Genomic DNA, 22,976 nt, shown 5'->3' with positions numbered 1-22,976 from the left:
TATGTATCTGCTTGTTATTGAAAGGTTTATGGCTATCTTGTTAAACCCATTTCTCTAATAATCAGTCTTTGTATCTATTTATTTAATCGCGTCTAAATAGCGAGATATATATGTTTTCTATAGTAGACGTGTTATTCTCCCCAGTCAATTTTTTATACATTCCCTCGTGATTTAAAGAGTCCTAGGTATCTTATTAAACCTATTTCTCTAATAATCGGCCTTTGTATCTATTTAATCGCGTCTAAATAATAAGATATATATTTTTTCCCCCGTCCGTGTTGTGCGTGTGCTGGCGGACGCTGCACAATGGCCGCCGGGGGAGAGGAGAGCCAGTGGAGGCAATTTCCATTTTTCGAGGGCGGCGACGGCGGAGTGTGGCGGGGCGCGTCGTCACCAGCACCACGGGGGACCTGCCACCCGGGAACACCGCCCGCGCACCAGCAAACCCCGCACTTCCCGCCGCAGGACGCGAGGTGAGCCGGGAAACACGCGAGGAAGGGGACATGTCGGGGGAGGATTTGCGGAGGATTGTCGAGCCTCCGCCGCGCCGTGAGACCCGCGCCGCCTCCCCCCGGGCCGCCGAGCCGTCCCCCGCACCCAGGCCCAGCGAGTCCCCCGTGCCCGTCACCCGTGGGAACAAGGTGGTATTCCCGAGGCGGCGGCGGCTATTCGTGTCCGTGGGTGTGTGTCCGTGTGCGTGTGTCCGGGTCCTCGCTGCAGGCCAGGTAGGCGCGGCGCAGGACGGTCTCTGCACCCTGCGAGGCCTGCCTGAGCCTACCACCGGGGCACGGGTTACTGGGGGAGGGAGGGGGTCGGGGGGGGAGAGGGGGGAGGGGCGCCTTAGACTTTTACCCCTCGAGTTTAATTCCCCCCCAGACTGATCTCGTGCTGGACTCGTCACCGCCAACCAGTACCTTTAGTGTAGTTTATCTTCTTTTTTTTATTTTTATGGGGCTAGTTAGGCTATGGGACCACAGCCGTATAGTGTGTCTTGGTCTTGGTCTCAGTTCGGGAGGTGGTCGCCCTTCATCGCTACGTCAGGTTAGGTTATTGAAAATGAGAGTGCGTCGATGACCGAGAGGAGGAGGCCCTAAGAACCGATACAAAGCGTCGCAGGTCACAAGAAGAAGACTCTGGGTGCTTGGTCTTGGTCTTAGTGCGGGAGGTGGTCGCCCTTCATCGCTACGTCAGGTTAGGTTATTGAAAAGGAGAGTGCGTCGATGACCGAGAGGAGGAGGGCCTAAGAACCGATACAAAGCGTCGCAGGTCACAAGAAGAAGACTCACCACATACCCCATACCCAACGATGCCAGATTACTGTACTCAGAGCCTCGTATATACCAGTTTCTGACTCATGACTATTCCCAAAAATCACCAATAGTTAACCATTTTAACGATCAGTATATATGAAACCACACACTCCTGTCTCGTACCACTAAATTTTCCCTGTCCAATTTCTCCAATCCTTCTTGTATCCTGTGTAGTGTGTGTGTGTGTGTGTGTGTGTGTGTGTGTGTGTGTGTGTGTGTGTGTGTGTGTGTGTGATCATGTATACAGTTACTGACCTTCTTCCATTCCAAAAATCACCAATAGTTAACCATTTTAACAATCAGTATATATGAAACCAGTTATCGGGGGTCGAGGATGCAGTTATTAGGGCGGAAATCGGGAAACATAAGAGACAGGGTACGACAATCTGGCAACGTTGCCCATACCCCGTGCTCTAGGGGGGACAGTAACTGATCCTCGTTGGCGGAAAAATCCTAACCTCAGTGGGGCTCCAACCTTCGCTTACTAGGGCGGAGCTTGAGAGGGCAGAGCCTTAACCCACTGACCTATCACAATGGTGTTTACCTTAGTCAGCTGTTCCCAAAGTGGGGTGCATGAGCCGATCACTAGGGGTGTGTAAGGAAAAAAAAATAGGAAATAGCAGATTTTATGTCATTAAGATTTTGGATAATATTCAGAAAAGCGTAGCCTCCTCTGGCGGGGGCTGTGGCGGCGGTCCATCCGGTGTTGCAAGAAATACCTCCTCACAGAAATAAGTCACATATACACAGGGTGGGGCTCCGTTCCCCCTGGTTAGGAGGTTCAGTAAATTTCAGCTGGAGTAGTTTAAATACGCTCCCCCACCCTAAACCCTCGATTTCCCACAGGTGTCCAAGTTGAACCTCTCAGTGAGCCATTTTGCGGCTGCGGCGGGGGATCCATAAAAGGCATTGATTTTCATTTAGTGATTTCCGGAGAAGAATACTATCCGTGATAAACAGCATAATATTTAGTCCAGAAATAAGTAGTCAGCATCTCGAAATTAGTAGGCTGTACTTTCGTTTTTTTTCCCCAAAGGTGTCTAATCTGTTTTTAAAGGTGTTGACACAAGGGCTGCAGACGACACTTACTGGTAATTTATTCCACTTATTTATTACCCTCACGTCAGTGTGTATGTGCGTGTGTGTGCGTCCTAATTTTTCTTTCCTTATTGTGTGTAATAGATTGAATCATGATCGTTGTATTCCATTATATCATATTTTCTTTAAAGCTTCTCTCCTCATGTTTCCTCCCCTGCCCTCCCCACCTTTCCTCCCCTTGTTATCTCCCAGGCAAGTGACCCGAGTCTCCCCTCAGGTACCCAGTCATGGAGAAAATCGTGTACGCAGGGGTGTCTCTGGAGATCCCCTCGGAGATCTGCGAGAACATCAACATCCTCTTTGAAATGATCTCGCCGGACACATGGAACAACCAGCTCACCGACGAACACCGGGAGAGGCTGATGGTGGGTTGGCGGATTGGTGGTGTGGTTGCCTTCTGGTCCCCTTGATATAGAATGGAGATCATGTGTTAGAATCGCACAAGAGAATGACTTGTTTGTGTTAGAATCGCGCAAGAGAATGACTTGTTTGTGTTAGAATCGCACAAAAGACTGACTCGTTTGCGTTAGAATTGCACAAAAGAGAATGAGTGTTTATGTTAGAATCACACACAAAAAAGAATTAATTGTTTGTGTTAGAATCGCACAAAGGAGAATGACTTGTTTATGTTAGAATCACACAAAAAAAAGACTTAATTGTTTGTGTTAGAATCGCACAGAAGAGAATGATTTGTTTGTTTTCTTTTGTTTCAGTGGGATTTTGATTTCATTTTAGGGGCTTAGTATTTCTTGTATTGCTTATAATTAATATACAGTATAATGCAGTAAAATGTAGCATAGTATTTTGAGTTATAATAATTGGTACAGTAAAATGCGGAACATGTCAGAATTTAGTATCTCTTGTATTAATTATAAAACATACCATACCGTGCAACATAGTACTTCATCTATAAATTACCGATAGTGTTGTGAAATGCAGTATAACATAGCATAGTATTTTGTGTTGTTTTAATTAGCGCAGAGAAATACAGTGCAATTCAATATTAGCTTAGTATATCCTGTTGTATTCGCTGGTACCTTTGAGTGGAACGGTGAGTAGCGGGCTTATTTATTTATTTTTTTCACTCTTGTTGTTGCCCTTGAACCGTCTCCTTTGATGTAAAAGAAAAAGAAAAAGAAAAAAACTTACCATCATGTACCTTTCCTTACGTTTTGCCACAGGGGTTCCTTCCGACCTTCCCTGAGAATGACCTGCAGGAGAAGACCCGCACCCTCGAGATGTTCTTCATGGACGAGAACTTCCGGCACAGCACGCCTCTACGCCTCTTCCACGAGCAGCTGTGCAAGGGATTCTTCAACCCGGAGATCGCCAAAGTGCGCACCATTCACAAGAAGATGCTGCTGCGGGAGTACAGGTGAGTGGAGGGAGGGGGCGGAAGTGGTGGAGGGAGTGGAGGGAAGATTTTAAGTGGGTGCTTCTTCATTTCCTCCTCATTTACTAGGGGCTTCGTAGTGCAGTGGTTAGCACACTCGGCTCACAACCAAGAGAGCCTGCGTTCGATTCCCAGGCGGAGTGGAAAAATTTGGGCGGCTTTTCCGATACCCTACGCCCCTGTCCACCCAGCAGTGAATGGGTACCAGGTATTAATCGGGGGTTGTGTCCCGTCTCCTGGGGTCTGTTCCCTTCTCCTATAATTCCTTCCCTTCTGTCTTTCTCCAGCATATGACCACAGATGCTGCGCCGACTAAACGAAACTTTCCAAACTTTTTCCTCATTTACCATCCATATTTTTCCTTAGATTTTCACCTCTCATTCATTTTCCGAGTAACGATTAACCACAACCACCGCCACACAGGTATCGGCAAAAGCAGTACCTCCACCACACGCTCGAGGAAATCCTGGTGCGGCGGAAGAGAGTCCTGGACATCGTGAGCAGCATGCCGCCCGATGACGTGCCGAAGATACCCAGACTACCGCCGCTGGTAAGGAAAGACCCCTCACCAGCATTGCCAAATTATCGTATTCATCGTGTTGTCAAATTATCGTATTCATCGCATTGTATTTTCTAAGTTTTTGACCCTAGGAAAAAAGAATGAAACCGTCAATATTTAGGTTTTAACGATAACTTTAATTTTCTATCGTTATTTGTGTGGCTATGACAGTTTTGAAGCCTATAAGTGATGAATGCAATGTTCAGAGTACGATAATTTGCCAACGCTGCCCCTCACCCAACGTTGCTAGATTGTCGTACTCCGCCTCTGTGTGTCCCAATTTCCGATCCAAAAACTGCTTTCATCACCCAAATAACTGCCTTTATATGGTTATCGTTTAAATGGTTGATTATTGGCGTTTCTTGGCAACCAGTAAATAATCGGCTTTGAGTACGATAATCTAGCAACCGTGCCCTCATCCCTGATCCACTCGGCATAACACCCTTCCCATAACCTTATAAGTATCACGTGCAGTCTTATTTTCCGTCCCCAAGCTACGTATTTGACAAGGCTTTATCTTCCTCCTCCTTCTCCTCTTCCATCCCAGCAGTACAACAAGAAGAAGAGCTCCCGTACCTCCATTGAGTACTGCACCAAGAAGCGGTATTTTCGGGAGCTTGCGGCCATAAGAGCGGAGGTTGGGGACACCAGCGACCTGTCCGAGGATGAGATATACCCAGGTGTGTGTTGTTGTTGTTGTTCTTCTTCTGCCTCTCCTTCTTTGTCCTTGGTTTAGTGATGCTGGTGATGCTGTTTCTCTTTATCTCCTTCTTCTTCTCCTCCTCCTATTCCTTCTTCTTCTTCTTCTTTTTCTTTTTCTTTGTTGACAGTCCTTCAATCAGCTGTTTATGTACCTGTCACCCCCTTCGGCTTCGTGGTGCAGTGGTTAGCACATTCGGCTCACAACCAAGAGAGCCCAGGTGGAGTGGAAAAATTTGGGCGGCTTTTCCGATACCCTACGCCCCTGTCCACCCAGCAGTGAATGGGTACCAGGTATTAATTGGGGGTTGTGTCCCATCTCCTGGGGTCTGTTCCCTTCTCCTAAAATTCCTTCCCCATCTGTCTCTCTCCGGCATATGACCACAGATGTTGCGCCGACTGAACGAAACTTTCCAACTTCCCTTCCCTTCCTCTCACCCCCCAATCATCATCCTTCCCTTCCCTCAAACTTACCCCATTACTCTTCCCTTCCCTTCCCACACACCCTGTCACCCATCCCTTCCCTTACACCCCCACAATCACCCCTTACTTAAACCCGTCTTCACCCTTAACAGAAGGTCCCGGTGCCTCCCTGAACAAGAAGCAGCGTCGCCAACTGGGCGGACTCGAGGGGTCACTTCCGCCCGACCTCCTGCCAGTCCGCGCCACTCACAGCAGCGGCTCCCTGGCCCTGGATCTTGAGCTGCGGATCACGCCCACCAACAACCCTCTCGACCTCACGGATGACCACTTCAGGGCAATGTTGTCGGCCCATAGGATACGGCGCAGCAAGAGAGAGGTGTGTGTGTGTGTGTGTGTGTGTGTGTGTGTGTGTGTGTGTGTGTGTGTGTGTGTATTTACCTAGTTGTGAAATACAGGAAAAGAGCTGTACTTGGCTTGTGCTGTCCCATCTCCATAACGCTTATTATCCAGTTTGGCTTTAAATTCATGAATCGTTTTTGCACACACAGTCTCCTCGTCAAGTCCGTTCCATGTTGTTATGCTTCTGTGTGGAAAACTGTATTTCTTGATGTCTCTCCCACAGTCCCTCTTCTTCAACTTCTTACTATTCCCTCTTGTCACACTCCTGTCTCGTACCACTAAATTTTCCCTGTCCAATTTCTCCAATCCTTCTTGTATCCTGTGTAATGTGTGTGTGTGTGTGTGTGTGTGTGTGTGTGTGTGTGTGTGTGTGTGTGTGATCATGTATATAGTTACCGACCTTCTTCCATTCCAAAAGTCACTTAACTATACATTGACATTCAGGATATAAAGCTAAACATTACACCCTTCTCCACCCTCATCCGTCCCTCACCCATGTCCACCCGTCCCCCAGAACTCCGTGGATCTGGACACCCGCGGAATCACCCTTCAGGACATCATCACCCGTGCCCAGATACAGATGAAGCGCCCACCCCAGAGGACATCCACAGCCTCGCCCTTGCCCCCGGAGCGCCCCAAGAAGAAGATAAAGGTTAAAAAGGAACCCCCATCATCGTCATCATCGTCCCCATCCTCGTCGCTCCTCCTGTCGTCGTCGAACATCGCCGCGCATCATCACCACAGCCCTCATCACCTGGAGCTCGCGACGGCGGTGGTGAAGGCGGAGGTGGTGAGCGACACGGAATCATCATCGTCCTCGTCGTCCTCGTCGTCCGTCAGCGATTCGGAGGAGACGGAGGTGAAGAAGGAGCTCCCGTCTTTACCCCATAGTCCGGCGGTGAAGGGGAGGTGAGGACGAGGCTTGGGGTTCCGTTTTTCGCTTGAGTTTGCGTCTTTTTATTTTTTATTTATTTATTTTTTTTCCCGTCGTCGTCTGTTGAATTTTTCGCTTCACTTTTTGGGGTTATTTAGGTTTTGTTTGCGTTATTTATTGCGTTTTTTCCTTGATTATTTTTCCCTCGTCATTTTTTTGAGTTATTTACACTTTGTTTACTTTATTTATTGTGTTTTTCCTTTTTTTTTTTTTTATTATTTTATTTTTATTGCCTTTTCCTTGTCCCTTTTTAGGCTTATTTACATTTTATATACATTATTTATTGCATTTTTTCCTTGATATTTATGTATTTATTTATTTATTTATTTTTATTTAGGGGGTCGATCATTTCTCTTCTCCATTGGGTCACATATCTCGCTTTTTCCCACAACTTTTCTTCTCTTCCCCCAGGGTTGGCGGGAAAGGCATACGGGTGAAGCTGGAGCCCCCGGAGTTACCCCTGGAGGAGATGGAGGTGGGCAACTTACCAGGGGTGGACCAGCCTCTGCCCGTCAAGGAGGAGAACTTCAAGGTGGAGGTGAAGGAGGAGTACATGGAGGATCAGGTCTCCGCCGCTGCCATAGAGACATCCTCGGAGCTCACCGCGGCCCTGGAGAGCATAGGGTGAGAGGGGGGGGAGGAGGGGGAGGCAGAATTTACATAGATTCACATAGATATACCACGAAGGTCCTATGGTTAAGATGAGGGATTTCAACAAGGGAGTAATGAGGGAGGGAAACTAATCAGGGAGAGAAAATAAAGGAGATTAAGGTGAGGGAGGGAGGGAGAATCAACATACAAGATCGACATGGATTTACATAGATTCACATAGATATACCACACATGTCCTATGGTTAAGATGAGGGAGTAATGATGGAGGAAGAAAGCAAGGGAGAGAAAATAGAGGAGGTTAGGGCGAGGGAGGGAGGTAGAATCAGCATAAGAGATCGACATAGCCACATAGTTTACTGTAGAAGGTAGACACATAACCACCTCTCTCTCCCTCTCTCTCTCCTCAGTGCCTGCATCGCGCCCGAGCTGACCCAGGAGACACACATCTGCTTCTTCAGTCTGGTACGGGACATCATATGCTCAACGGGGGAACAGAGGATGACCCGCGCACAGCTGGAGTCGAGCATTCGGGTGTGGCAGGAGTCGGCAATCTCGCCCCTGAACGAGTGGTATTCCCTGGTGCCCTCCTGGGTGGATATACTTCCCTCGGCCATCAACTTCCTCTGTGGCCACTTCACCGGTGAGGGTGCGTCAAGTGGGTGGGGGTAGAGGCTGAGTGTGTGTGTGTGTGTGTGTGTGTCCTTAACCTAACCTAACCTGTGTGTGTGTGTGTCCTAACCTAACCTAACCTGTGTGTCTGTCTGTCCCTAACCTAACCTAACCTGTGTGTGTGTGTGTGTATCCTTCCTAACCTAACCTAACCTGTGTGTGTGTGTGTGTATCCTTCCTAACCTAACCTAACCTGTGTGTGTGTGTGTGTGTGTATCCTTCCTAACCTAACCTAACCTGTGTGTCTGTTTGCCTGTCCTTCCTAACCTAACCTAACCTGTGTGTCTGTTTGCCTGTCCTTCCTAACCTAACCTAACCTAACCTGTGTGTGTGTGTATCCTTCCTAACCTAACCTAACCTGTGTGTATGTCTGCCTGTCCTTCCTAACCTAACCTAACCTGTGTGTCTGTTTGCCTGTCCTTCCTAACCTAACCTAACCTAACCTAACCTGTGTGTGTGTGTATCCTTCCTAACCTAACCTAACCTGTGTGTATGTCTGCCTGTCCTTCCTAACCTAACCTAACCTGTGTGTCTGTTTGCCTGTCCTTCCTAACCTAACCTAACCTAACCTGTGTGTGTGTCTGTCCTTCCTAACCTAACTTAACTGCCTTGCCTTACAGATGTTCAACCGGCAGATTTCGTCCCCTACATCGAATACAAGAGCCAGCTGAAGGTGTACCAGTGGATAGGGGCCGGGAGGGACAGCGACGGCCACCTGGAGCCCCTCGCACAGTTCTGGCTGGCTAACAAGTGGGTGCCTGTCGGTGTTTTAGAATAAGGACGTAAACAAGCTAATTCTCACACTGTTCTGGCAGGCTAAGTCGCTGGTTGTGTTGAAAGATGACAACGAACTTATCCCCATACAGTTGTGGCATCTGTTACAAGCTTACTAATCTCTCTCCACCCATCTGTTTCTATCTGTCTGTGTGGGTATAATTTCCTTGCCTGATTAGTTGCCATTCCACCATTTGATAAGCCTTGTAGGTCGTCTATCATCAGTTGTTGTGGCATCTGTTACAAGCTTACTAATCTCTCTCCACCCATCTGTTTCTATCTGTCTGTGTGTATATAATTTCCTTGCCTGATTAGTTGCCATTCCACCATTTGATAAGCCTTGTAGGTCGTCTATCATCAGTTGTTGTGGCATCTGTTACAAGCTTACTAATCTCTCTCCACCCATCTGTTTCTATCTGTCTGTGTGTTTATAATTTCCTTGCCTGATTAGTTGCCATTCCACCATTTGATAAGCCTTGTAAATCATCTATCATCCGTTGCAAGCTTAATAATATCTATCTATTTATCTGCACCTGTATCTCTCTTTTGCTCAATTAATCATCATTCCCCAAAAAAGAAAAACTTAAACCTCATAAATCTATCATTAGTTAGGAGTATAATAACCTTTCTTTCCACTCCTCTTGACTCATGTAGGAGCAGTGATTAGCATTTTTTTATTATTATTATTATTTCCTTTTTTTTTTTTGCCCTTGAACGTAGATATACCACGAAGGTCCTATGGTTAAGGTAAGGGAGTTAGACAAGGGAGTAGTGATGGAGGGAGAAAGCAAGGGAGTCTATGGGAAGGGAGGGAAACTACTAAGGGAAACGGTAAGGGAGAGAGAAGATAATGGAGGTTAGGATGAGGGAGGGAGGGAGAATCAACCTAAAAGATCTTCCATACATGTAAATCGACTGTAAAAAAACACACACAAAAAAAAAACATGAATCTTCCACGCTGGCAGATCTTCCATGAGTTGCGAGTGGATCGAGGATGACCTTGTGGGGACCAAGCTGGAGGTGGAGGAGAGCGACGTGATCCCTCCGCCCCGCTGCTTCACCAACTGGACGGTGCAGGCCGCCACCGACGCCGAGAAGGACCAGTATCGTGTGCAGGAGAAGCTACGTTACGAGAAACCACACAAAGCATTTACGTTCAGGTATGGGCCTTAACGTTAAAAAACACACGTACAAACAAATCTACTCTCTCTCTTCCTCCTGCCCCCCAAAGGTTAGGTTACATAATTTTCTGAGCAGTAGTCAATAGCTGTCTTAGGCTTCTTGTACTGTGATTTCTTTTCTATATTTGGATTGAGCAATGGAAGGAAAGAGATGAAATGGGGTAGGTATAAGAGGTAATTTTAAAAAGGGTGCATGAATAGGAATGAGTACTGCTTTGTAATATAGCTGTCACTTAGCTCGGGCTTGGTAGACCACAAATAGGTAAATACATGACCCACTCTGTACGCCCCTGTCCACCCAGCAGTGAATGGGTACCAGGTATTAATCAGGGATTGTGTCCCGTCTCCGTGGATCTGTTCCCTTCTCCTATAATTCCTTCCCCTCTGTCTCTCTCTGGCATATGACCACAGATGTTGCGCCAACTAAACAAAACTTCCCTTTCTCCCCCCTAAGGATGCATGGGTACGAGAGCGTGGTGGGGCCGGTGAAGGGCATCTACACCCAACAGACGGGGCTCAACAAGGCGCGTGGTCACTCCCTCCTCGTGCCGGACAGACCAGCCTACGTCACCATTTTGTCCCTGGGTATGTTTTGCCGTACCTCTTAAAACCTACACTCTCCCATTAACTCTCTTGTTTTAGATCTGTTTCCCCTTAACTGTGTGTCATGCTCTTGGGGGCTTTCGTTTCCTACTTCTATGGCTGGTATGATAAAACACTTGCGCTCCCCACATCACCTGTTTCTAAAGGTCAAAGAGAGGGTCAGTTGGGTTCTAATGAGTGTTTCTTTAGGTTCACGGTACAGAGGAAGGGTCATAAAACTACCCCTGGAAATGCCCTCAAACTCCTACGAAAACCTTGTCAAATGCGTGTTTCTTTAGGTTCATGGTACAGAGGAAGGGTCAGACTACCACCAGGGTCATAAAACTACCCCTGTAAATGCCCTCAACTCCTACGAAAGCCTTGTCAAATGTGTGTTTCTTTAGGTTAATGGTACAGAGGAAGGGTCAAACTACCACCAGGGTCATAAAACTACCCCTGGAAATGCCCTCAATCTCCTATGAAAACCTTGTTAAATGTGTGTTTCTTTAGGTTCATGATACAGAGGAAGGGTCAAACTACCACCAGGGTCATAAAACTACCCCTGGAAATGCCCAAAACCCTTACGAAAGCCTTAAATATGTGAACTTGTGCGACGAAATGTTTTAAAATACAACCCTTAGTCTTGATACATAGCTACATGGCCACCCTCCTCCTCCCCCCCACAGTACGAGACGCAGTGGCAAGGCTTCCGAACGGCGAGGGGACGCGCTCCGACATCTGTGAGCTTCTGAAGGAGTCCCAGTACCTCGCACCTTTGAGCAGCCCCACCGCGGAGAACAACCTCAACAGCGTGGTGTCCGGCGCCCTCGACCGACTCCACTACGAACACGACCCTTGCGTTAAGTACGACACCCCTCGGAAACTCTGGATCTACCTCCACCGCAATAGGAATGAGGAGGAGTTTGGTGAGTGTGTGTGTATGTGTGTGTGTGTGTGTGTGTTTGTTTGTTGTATATTTTTGTCTTATATTTCTCTATGACACTGTTGTTTGTTTTTTCTGATCTCCTTGTTCTTATCCTGCCTCCTATCTCCTCTCCTCTCTCTGTCTTTTATACCCATACTTCCTTCTTTTCCTCCTATGTCCCTTTCTTCATCAGTCATCCCTCCTTCCCTTCTTCCTCTCCCATATCTTGTTCTTCCTTTCCTTTCCTTTCCTTCTTTTCCCTTCCTTCTTTTCCTCCTATGCCCTTTTCTTCCTGAGTCATCCCTCCTTCCCTTCTTCCTCTCCCATATCTTGTCTTATTTTCCTTCTTTCTCCTTCCTTCCCTTTCTTCTGTCTTATTTTGCTTCTTCCTCTTCTTCTCACACACAGACTTCACCTCCCTATTTCTCTTCCTCTCTCCTTCCTTCCCCTCCTTCTATGCTTCTCTGTTTCTCTCTCTTCTCCCTTCATTTCTCTTCCTTTCCTATTTCTCTTCTACTCTGCTTCTTCCTCCTTATCTCACACCTTCCTATTTCTCTTCCTCTCTCCTTCCTTCCCTTCTTCTGTCCTTCTCTCTCTCCTCACACCGTGTCTCTCTTGCTTCCTTCTTCCCTTCCTCTAATTCTCCTCCTCTCCTCTCCTCATACCTTGTTTCTCTTTCCTTCTCCTTCCCTTCCTCTAATTCCCCTTCCCTCCTTTCCTCACAATCTAACCCCACACCTCATCATTTCTCAACCCTGCGTCTCGCCTCCAGAACGCATGCACCACCTCAACGGGCCTGGCGGGAACAAGGTTAAGAAGCCAGCGCCGCGGAGACAGAGCCGCACCAAGAGCAAGGAGCCGCCCCTCACCCTCAAGCCAGCTCCCAACGTCGCCCTTGAACCCCTCAGTGCGACGGCTTCCCCTGTGGCTAAGGTGCGTTTGCGTGTGTGTGTGTGAAGAAGATTTAGTAAGTCAAGATCAATGGCGGTATTACAAGACATTTTCGCTTGTCACATTATATATTTCTAAAGGTCAAAGAGGGGGTCAGTCGGGTTCTAATGGGTGTTTCTAAAGGTTCATGGTACAGGGGAAGGGTCACACTATCACCAGGGTCATAAAACTACTACTGGAAATGCCCACAACTCCTACGAAAGCCTTGTCAAATGAGTGTTCTTGGGCGATGAAATGTCTTAAAATATTGTCTTAAAATTGTGTGTGTGTGTGTGTGTGTGTGTGTGTAATTTTAACCTTGTAATATCATGTGTTTTATAATGTTTTTCTATCATACAATTCTTCAAACTTCCACCTTCCTTTTCCTCCCTTGCTCATCCACCTACGTTCCCTTACTCATCCGCAATCCGCTTCCACCCACAGACGGAGAGCGGGCCGGTGAAGCTGAAGCCTGAGGACGTGGCGGTTCTGACCAAGCCCAAGCCCGAGAGTCCCGTGAGACTGGAGCATCACCTGGGCTCGGCGGCTGCTGTGGGGAAGGCCTTGACATCTGTAAGAGTGAGTCACTGGCCTGAGGTGACTTGTCGAATGCACCTGCACGCGGTTGTCGTGTTCATCCGCCCGTCCCGGCTGCTTGTGTTGTGTTGGTGTTGTGTTGCGAGGTGTTTTAGCGTAGAAGAGTGTTGTGGTGTTGCGTCCGCTCAGTATAGTCCCTCCTTTCCTTCCCTCTCTCCTTACTTTATTCCTTCCCTCCCTTCATAGTTGCCCATGTCTTCCTATAGATGTTTAAAATAGAGTAGCAGAGTAGCAGTATTGTCCGCTCAGTATAGTTCCCCATGTCTTCCTATAGATGTTTAGAATAGAATAGCAGCAGAGTAGTATGAAAGAGTATAGTTGCCCATGTCTTCCTATAGATGTTTAGAATAGAGTAGCAGAGTAGTATGAAAGAGTATAGCAGTGATGTGTCTGCCCAGTATAGTTCCCCATGTTGTGTTCTGTGGTGTTATCCTGGTATAGTTGTATAGCATAGAATAGCAGAATAGTATGGGTGATATGAACTATAGACCGGCTTCCCTAACAAGTGTAATGAGCAGACTGTGTGGGGAGGTAATTGAAAGACATTGGGTGGAACATCTGGGTCTTGTATAGTCTAGAAAGCATAGTTGGTTGTCTCGCTGTAATCCGTAGCCTGTTCACTTGGTTTCTGTGATAGTGTTCCCTGTAATTCCTCAAGCTGTCTGTTGGTTTGCCTGCCACAGCATCAGAATGGCTGGCTGCTACTGTTGGTAATACTGTAGTCTTTTTGATATTTCGTTTTTTCATCCTGTAGCGAAAATTAAGTGTGTCGGTTTGCCTGCCACAGCATCAGAATGGCTAGCTACTGTTGGTAATGATGTAGTCTTCTCGATATTTAATTTTTCATCCTGTAGTGAAAATTATGACTTGTAAAGAATTTCATGTCATTTTTCCTTCACTCAAATACTCGATACATACATACATACATACAGCACTTCCCCCGCTCAACACCTCTCCCCTTGATCACAGGTGGGTGGAGTCCGAGGCACGGTTGGGGCGAGCAGTGTACAGACGATACAGGTCTCCACAACGGGCGGGGTCCAGACCATCAAGGTGGCTCTTCCCCCGGGGGCTCAGACACTCACCAAGGTCAACCCACAGACCCTAGCTAAGGTACGTGTATATGTGTGTGTGTGTGTGTTTTCCTAGATGTATTTACCTAGTTGTAGTTTTACTGGGCCTGGGCTTACGCTCATGTGGTCCCGTCTCCGTATCTGTATCTGTCCAGTTTTTCCTTAAAGTTTTGCACACTCTTCGCCGATACTACATCCTCACTTAGTCTATTCCAAACCTCTATATTTCTTTTTTCTGTGTGTGTGTGTGTGTGTGTGTGTGTGTGTGTGTGTGTGTGTGTGTGTGTGTGTGTGTGTGAGCCCAGACCATAAGCAATCATGAGTCTAGTTGTATAATCCTGTTTTTAATATCATTGAATTTCCTTTCTTATAATCAACTCCTCCTCTTACCCTCCTCTTACCTATTCCCTCCTGTTTCCCTTCCTCCCATTTTCTTTTCCTTCCTCCTTCCCATCCTCTCCACCCTCTTTACCCTTCTCTTCCCTTCCCTTTCACTTATCTACTGCTTCCCTCTTCCCCTTCTCCTCCCCTCCCTTTTACCTATCCTGCTCCTCTTCCTCTTTAATCACCCCCATCCCCAGCATTACCAACCCTTCCAATGCACCACCAGGCTGTGAGTCGGGCAGCAAGTCAAGGGCTGGCCAAGGGGGCTGCGGCAGGGCTGAAGGGCGTCAACCTGCAGCAGACGGTTCTCCAGGCGGGGGTGGCGGGGCAGAGTCTGGGCCCCGAGTCTGTCCTGACCACACAGCACCTCACAACCCTGCCTGCCGGTGAGAGAGAGAGAGAGAGAGAGAGAGAGAATAAATGAGAAAAAGGGAGGTAATAGAAAGGGGGAGGAAAGGGAGGGAATCATTATATATAGTTAGTTTTGTTCATCCATGTGTTGTTGTTGTTGTTTTGGTAGTAGTAGAAGTAGTAGTAGTAGTAGTAGTAGTTGTTGCTGTTGTGGTTTCCTTGCTAAACTTTCACATGGTTGAGAGAGAGAGAGAGAGAGAACCTAGAATACTTTAATTTAGTGATGACAATAGTCCCCATCATCACCACCACCTCCACCGTCATCACCACCACCATCATCTCCACACACAGGGGCAGTGGGTGCTGGCAAAACTCGCGCCCCGGTGGTCACCCTCACCACACGAGAGGCCGCACGCTTACCCGCCCCTTCGGTAGCCCAGGCACGCCCCGCACAGTCCTCAGCCGCCACCACCTCCCCCGCCAACCAGCAGCAGCAGCCCCAGCCTTCGCCCCAGCACCCTGGCCTCACCCCGACACTGGCCACTCAGGTATGGGGTGAAGGGGACATAGGGTGATTTTAACTATTTTTTACCGGCATTGTTAGTTTTGTTGATTGTTTTTGGTGCGGTTTTTCTTAATGTTACTGTTTGTCATCATCATCAAAATTGTCATCATGGGAAGGGAAGGGAAGGGAAGCTTAGTATCTTTATTGTTTCCTTAATAATTACTCACACACCACCACCACCATCACCACCTTCCCCTCCCGTCCCTTCCCTCCCATCCTTTCCCTTCCCCTCCCTTCCCTTTCCTTCCCCTCCCTTCCCTTCCCGTCCCTTCCTGTCCCTTCCCTTCCCTCCCATCCTTTCCCTTCCCATCCCTTCCTGTCCCTTCCCTTCCCCTCCCTTTCCGTCCCGTCCCTTCCCTTCCCGTCCCTTCATCATCATCATCATCACCATCCAGCCTAAGCTTAGTTTCCTTATCATTTCCTTAATAATTACTCACCACCACCATCACCACCACCACCTCACTACCCTCTACCCCCCCACAGGTTACAAGCAGCGGTGTGGCGGTGGGCAAGCTCTCCAACACCGCCACAGTGGTCAACATGAGCTCTGCCGCGGCCCAGAAGTCTAACCTCTTCTCCATTGGCGGGATCAAGCTCCTGCAGGCAGCCCCTCAACAGCTGACAGGTGGGTGGAGGATTGGGTTGCTAAAGGAATTGGTGGGTGAGTAGATGAGTTTCCTGGATGAAATGTGGCATAGAGGTCAGAGGTCATGGAGGATTGGTTGGAGGGTTGTGAAGCCTTGATGGAAATGGCTGATGTGAATGTTTTGTTATAGTGAGTTGTTTTCTTTGATTTTATTTTGCTGGTGGTGTGTGCCCCTGCTGACGAGTGTTGAGAAGGAACATTAGGGTGTCTCTTGGGGCATGACAGGGCCTGGTGTGGGTTAAAATAAGTATAAAAATATATAAAACTTTTGATATCAAGGGAGGTCGCATGCATTTTAGAATTTGGGAAAAGGTTTGTGAGTGCGAGGACATTGGAACCATTGCAATAGAACCTGAAATTAATGAAGAAAAAAAGAATGAGAAGATTAACTATTAAGATGAATGAAAACCCACCAGTTAATATCACAGAAAATACTCTTATGGGATGGCAAAACGATGTAGGAGGCTGATAGATGTGTTTTATATTACAGGCAAGGCCGGGTCCACCTCCCCCGCCATGGTTAACTCCATCACCAAACTGCAGACTCTGATGGTGGACGGCAAGGTGCTTATGCAGGGAGGGAAGGTAAGCGCTGGGGGGAGGGTGCTAAAGAGACAGACTATTTTCGAACATGTCTTTTATTTTTTATTTTTTATTATTATTATTTTTATTTATTTATTTATTTATTTATTTATTTAATTTTTTTTTTTTTTATGTCAAAGGAGACGGCTCAAGGGCAACAAAAAGAGTGCAGAGAAAAAGAAAAAGCCTGCTACTCACCACTCCCATAATAGACAAATTTAAAGAGAGGTCAATTTTGGGTGGAGAGGTGTCTTGATGCACTCTTCTTGGGGTAAAATAACACCTCATTCTACCCTAATTTATAGTGAGCTAATTAACGTTGCCTTATATACTGCTATCTTTAAGTGTCCCTAAAAAGACAGACTATTTTCTACCTCGTCTTGTGGGCTGAAATAACGTCTCATTCTACCCAAATTTATGGTTATTCTAATTAACGTCACACTCCATGTTCACCGCTATCTTGAGAATGTGTCCCTAAAAAGACTGTTTTCTACCTCGTCTTGTGGGCTGAAATAACGTCTCAGTCTACCCAAATTTATGGTGATGCTAATTAACGTTTCTTTATTTACCCCTATCTTAAGAATGAGTCCTATCTGGCCCTACAGGTTGGACAGGCACTGGCGGGGAATGTGACCGTGGCGGGCAGCATGGCGGGGAAGCAGGTGATCACAGGTGTGTTTCCAGGCCAGCAGATCGCCACGGTGGAGAGTTTGCTGAGCCAGTCGGAGAAGACCACTCAGATACAGGGTGAGCGCTCGGCCTGTCAACTACTGCTACTACTACTACTACTACTACTACTATTGTCCCTATTAGTACTTATGTTAGGGGGGAAAAATCTTCTTCTTTGCCCTTCGATTACAGTCTATCTTAGGGAGAAAAAATTCCGCTACTCGCTGCTCTGTCAATAGAAAAAAGAGCGATCAGCTGGGAGAGAGGTCAATTTCGGGTGTTATAACTTAGTCTAGCATTGGGGTGTGTAGTGTAAGCAGTCCCATGTGTTAACAGTCTGTGTCTCATTGCAGCGGGCGGGGTGATCACAACGATGGCTGGGAGCAAGCTGGCGGGCGGCAACGTGATCCAGCTGGCCGGAGGTGCGGGAGGGGTGCAGCGTCTCACCCTGGTCTCCCCTCAAGGCTCCCACGTCCCCCTCACTGCGGCCAACCAGAGACTTGTCCTGGCCACGGGCTCGCAGGTGTGTGATGCAGTGTTTGTGTGTGTGTGTGTGTGTGTGTAATTTGTTGCCATGGCCAGTGAGGTTAAGGTTTATTTTGGTGCCTTTCACAGGGTGGCAAGCTGGACGGGTCTGGTAACAAGGCGCAGGTGGTACAGACCATTCAGACCCTGCAGCCCGCCAGCCACATGATGCACAGCGGGGCCAGTGTTGCCACCACCACGGCCGGCATCACCTCCACCACCATCACCACCACCACCACCTCCTCCTCAACCACCACCACGCAGATCGTCGCCAGTCCCATCGCTTCCACTGCCACCACCTCACAGGCCAGGTTCTTCTCTGTGGGCCAGCAGCAGAAGACCATTGTTCAGGTATACTAGCTTGCTACGTGTGTGTGTGTGTGTGTGTGTACCTAGTTGTAGTCCTGTCCTGTCTCCATATTTAGATTCGTTCAGTCTTCTTTTCAATGTGTGTGTGTGTGTGTGTGTGTGTGTGTGTGTGTGTGTGTGTTTACCTTTTTGTAGTCCTGTCCTGTCTCCATATTTAGATTCATTCAGTCTTCTTTTCAGTGCGTGTGTGTGTGTGTGTGTGTGTGTGTGTGTGTGTGTGTGTATTTACCTAGTTATAGTTTTATCGTCTCCATATCTATATTTTTCCAGCCTTTCTTTTCCTTCCTTTCTTTTTTTGTGTGTGTTTGTGTGTGTGTGTGTGTACAGTACCATTAGCATCTAGACCCCTATCATCGTAACACCCTCCATACGACACAGGGTTTGAACGTCACCGGCAAGCCCTCTGTGTTGTCGGCGGGCGGCATCCGTTTAGTGCAGCCGGCGGTGAGTGGCGGAGGCGGCACAACCACCACCGGGAATCTCATCACCATCGGAGGCAAGCAGGTCCTCCTCACCTCCAAGCCGTTTGCACAGCAGGGACAGTTACAGCAGGTGGGTCGTGGGGTCTCAAAGGTCGTACTCATAAATGCTTCGACACCTCAGTCCGCCAGTATGGAAAGTCTCTCTCGAAGTTGCTGGGGTTTTCATGGACTGTTTTGTGACCCCAGTGATAGTTTTACATGCTCGTCCAGCCACGTACTGTACCAGCCGACTGACCAACCAGCACTCTGAGGGTCACGACAACACCACCGAAATTAGAACTTGATGTAAAAAGATATGCCTGAATTTGAATGACTTAAAAATGCTACTGAAAATTCTTACATGCACAAGTGTTGACATGATAAAAAATTGAAATCCCACAGCAGTTTTTATGACATCTGCACCAGGAACTGAGAAATCACCCTCGGAAACCTGGTTCATCATCTCTGTGGCCTTGGGAAAATAGTCGTAATTGCAGACGGATGCGTTTGAAAATATGGACTTTTTATCATTATTATTAAAGTTCAAGAAATTTACTGTGTAGATAATAGTTCCCTTCTCTCTCTCACACACATAAACATATTGGTACCACAGTCCGCCAAGCCTCTCGTAGAAGTTGCTGGGGTTTTCATGGACTGTCTCGTGATCCCAGTGATAGTTTTACATGACATCTGCACCAGGGACAGAGAAATCACCCACGGAAACTCGGTTAACCTGGTACCAGCAACGGGCCAAATATGTGGCTTTATCATGTACCAGCGACGGGCCAAATTTTTGCCATGGTATAACCCCCCAAAAAATAGATGATGCATAAACTGATCACAAATGCGTTGATATATATTATGAAATGGTTTGCATGAGTCATGATTTTTCTCATTATTCTCGCTTAGAGGGACCTTTAAAGAAACGTGATCCCACAGCTACCGGGTTAAAACTGTGGACCTTTTTATCATTATTATGAAAGTTCAAATGATTTACTGTATAGATAATAGTTCCCTTCTCTTTCTCATGTCCTTGATTCATGCCTCAGGGTGTTTGCTCAGCCTTCTTTCCTCTTCCCCCAGGTGATGCTTACGAGTGGGAGCCTTAAGGGAGGACTGCAGGGGGCCCAAGGCTCACCCGGGGCAGGGCCTGGGGCGGTGGTGGTGGCCAGCGGGGCGGGGGGGCAGCAGATAGTGTTGCCCGCCTCAGCGCTGCAAGGGTCACAACTCAACCTCAAGGGCCTGCAAGCCTTCCACACCCTCAAGGTCATCCCGGCATCTCAGGTCACGCAGCAGCAGAGAGGTGAGGAGGGGACCCTGGGAGACTTATTAATTTTATTTGTTTTTACTTTGTTTTTTTACAGTAAAGGTGAGGTTGGAACTTGCAATACTGTATTGATTTATTTTATTTATTTTTATTTTTTATTTTTTTACAGTAAAGGTGAGGTTGGAACTTGCAATAGCTGTTGATGGTGAGGAGGAAGAGGAAGAGGAGGAGGAGGTAACATGTTTTCCCTTTGTGTTTCAGGCAAGCCAGTTTTAGCGAGGATAGTGTCCCCGGCGAGTGTGCGCGGCGCTGTTCCCGTCACCACCACCACCTCCGTCATCCCCAACACTGCCCCATCAGGACACGACCCCAACAAGTCATAACTCACACCAGGTACCTATCCAAACACACACACACACACACACACACACACGTGGTCGCTAGCAAATTGATTATCACCTGAGAGTAGAAATATTTGGGTGTCATGTCAAAATTCTACTACCTGTTCTCACACACACACACACTCACACACACACACACACACACACACACATAGTAGCTAGCAAATGTATTATCACCTGAGAGTAGAAATATTTGGGTGTCACATCAACATTCTTTTACCTGTTCACTTAGTCATTAGTTATTCATGCAGCCAAAGAGTGAAGCAACAAGGCAGTTTCCTCAGATTACAGTGGAAAAAGAAACTGTTGATGAGGAGGAGGAAGTGGAAGAGGAGAAGGAGGAGGAGGAGGTAACATGTTTCCTCTTCCTCTTCATCTTCCTCCTCATCAACAGCTTCTTTTTCCACTGTAATCTGAGGAAACTGCGTTGTTCCTTCACTCTTTAGCAGGAAGGGTAGGTCAGCATCCCTGCCCTCCTATAACAATGGCTAAACATGCCGACACCAACACAAGCACTAATAGTCTTGTATACAGCAAATAGGTAAGTGTAGCCTATTAACCCTCATTCTTTCTCTTCGCAGCTCGCTTATAAGAGGCGAAAGAATCCACCTGACAGCCACCACCACTACCACCACTGCAACCACCATCACCACCACCCTCATTTCCTTAGTACACATCAGAGCATCTATCGTGTTTTGTTTCTCTGGTTTTCGCATTCAAAGTCATCCGCCGCATAATTTTACGTTCAATGCATACCTCCTGTGATGCGAACGCCACCCTCGGGAGCATGTTGACCCTCCTGCCGTGTTCCTGAAGGATGCAATGTCTTGGGTATACTCTGCAGGCTGTGTTGTGTGGCAAGTCAAGCACTACAAAAGTCTGGTGCTCCAAAGAACGGCTTAAGAGAGGAACGAACTGCCTGCTGCATCAACCAATTGGTGCTCTTATGATCGATGGTGTGCATGTGTGTGTGTGTGTCATAGCTTTGTCACTATACAGAAGCCTCAGGATAAGATGGCAAGGGAAGAGGAAGTACCAGGAACCTGTATGAGTTAAAATTTTGAGGGCACACTTGGGTAATCAGAGTTTACATACACTTGTGGGAGAATGGGAGAGCAGTGTGGAGCTGTTCGACTCACTTGGGTCTGGCCATCACCTGCACACACACACACACACACACACACACACACACACAAGCTCGTTACAGGTTGGTTTCTTGAAGTTACTACCTCACTCTGCAATATATAACTTGAAGTATCTCCCCACAACTGTGTACATGTGTGTGTTTGTAATAAGCAGCACACAGTGCCACTGAGAGGGTGTTCTTGTACTCTCCCATGTGCCAAGAATGATAACTGTGTACTTGGGAGACAGAAAGTTAGAAGAGTAAGGGAAAAAAAATGTGCTAATGTATCTGTTATGCTGCCTGGCCCGGAGAGCGTTCACAAGGGAACAGCCACACCACAGAAGTCTCTACCTCCTGAATTAAGTCAAAATAATCCAGTGTTTCCATATATTAAAACTGGGTTGTGACGTGTTATCATGAGACCTTGGATGGGGGAGGCTCACGGCTGGCAGTGCTACACTATCCTTCCTTTTTCCTTCCTTCCGTTGGTCGTGTGTCTTGGGTCTGCGCCGGCCACCCTAAACTCACAGGGAATCGGTCATCGGTATTTATTGCTTGATTGCTAACATGGAGTATTTTCTGTGATATTCTAAAGATGCATTTGTGTAAGTTCACAGGTGGAGGGCCGTCCTGTGTTACCATGTAGTGCAGCGATCGCCCCAAGAGTTATGTACATTGATGATTATTATTTTATTGTTGCTGTTTTATTTGTGGTTGACTGGCATCACGGTTGTAAGGAGAGCGTTGAGGATACTTGTCGGTGTAAATAGCTCATGGTTCATCCCTTTCATAGCCTCATCAGACTGCCATAGGCTCTTCTTTTCATCCATTCAGCAGTTTTAGTCTTTGCTTTAAGCACTGTACAAATGTCCACCAGAAATATTGTATACAAATATATGTTGCCCAAATTAAGTAACGGAGCTATTTTATTTATCTTCTAGACTATGTTATCTTTCCTGAGGTGCAGTCGGCCCTGTACCGTGATGTATCTGAAGTGCTGTCACGTTCTTTTTTGTTCAGGGGCATGGAGGTGTGTGTCATAATTACCCTCCTGTGTTGTGGGGTATTTAACTCCTTGACTGCGGATTTCCTACAAGAAGACATCACCAAGCTACAGGAGTGGAGCAAAAAGTGGCTGCTACAGTTCAATGAAGAAAAATGTAAAGTCCTGCACCTTGGGAGGGGATATCCAGCATGCCAATACCACATGGGAAACACTCCACTATCCACCACAGAGGCACAGAAAGACCTGGGAGTGTATGTTACTAGGCTACCAGTGAAGGGATATCACTATCCACCACAGAGGCACAGAAAGACCTATCCACCACAGAGGCACAGAAAGACCTGGGAGTGTATGTTACCAGGCTACCAGTGAAGGGATATCCAGCACACCAATACCACATGGGAAACACTCCACTATCCACCACAGAGGCACAGAAAGACCTGGGAGTGTATGTTACCAGGCTACCAGT

At 47.3% G+C, this 22,976-nt stretch overlaps 1 protein-coding gene and 1 long non-coding RNA gene across 13 annotated transcripts; both read left to right on the top strand.

The window, feature by feature from the left end:
* Nucleotides 1-273: 273 nt before the first annotated feature.
* LOC126985284 (nuclear factor related to kappa-B-binding protein-like) lies at nt 274-22,420 on the top strand. 12 transcript variants are annotated; one of them, XM_050839931.1, is made up of 27 exons: nt 274-473; nt 2,626-2,773; nt 3,590-3,783; nt 4,225-4,351; nt 4,911-5,040; nt 5,635-5,858; nt 6,396-6,790; nt 7,227-7,439; nt 7,835-8,073; nt 8,717-8,846; nt 9,836-10,030; nt 10,506-10,636; nt 11,320-11,559; nt 12,331-12,491; nt 12,933-13,067; nt 14,055-14,198; nt 14,769-14,928; nt 15,245-15,441; nt 15,942-16,083; nt 16,595-16,689; nt 17,268-17,433; nt 17,709-17,878; nt 17,971-18,231; nt 18,628-18,801; nt 19,794-20,013; nt 20,239-20,370; nt 20,960-22,420. In XM_050839931.1, exons 1-26 carry the CDS (start codon nt 307-309, stop codon nt 20,358-20,360), a joined length of 4,680 nt encoding a protein of 1,559 aa, XP_050695888.1. In that variant the 5' UTR covers nt 274-306; the 3' UTR covers nt 20,361-20,370; nt 20,960-22,420. The 12 variants fall into 12 exon arrangements, with proteins under 12 accessions (XP_050695888.1, XP_050695893.1, XP_050695892.1 ...); XM_050839936.1 differs by having other exon boundaries at nt 4,908-5,040; nt 7,835-8,067; nt 8,732-8,846; XM_050839935.1 differs by having other exon boundaries at nt 4,908-5,040; nt 8,732-8,846.
* On the top strand, nt 745-1,562 carry LOC126985296 (uncharacterized). The gene is made up of 2 exons (XR_007738474.1): nt 745-1,046; nt 1,197-1,562. It is a non-coding gene; the product is annotated as an uncharacterized LOC126985296 (long non-coding RNA).
* Nucleotides 22,421-22,976: the final 556 nt, after the last annotated feature.

The sequence above is a fragment of the Eriocheir sinensis genome, chromosome 59 (assembly GCF_024679095.1).
Source record: "Eriocheir sinensis breed Jianghai 21 chromosome 59, ASM2467909v1, whole genome shotgun sequence".
NCBI classification, from domain to species: domain Eukaryota; kingdom Metazoa; phylum Arthropoda; class Malacostraca; order Decapoda; family Varunidae; genus Eriocheir; species Eriocheir sinensis.
This window is presented reverse-complemented; position numbering and strand designations above follow the sequence as displayed.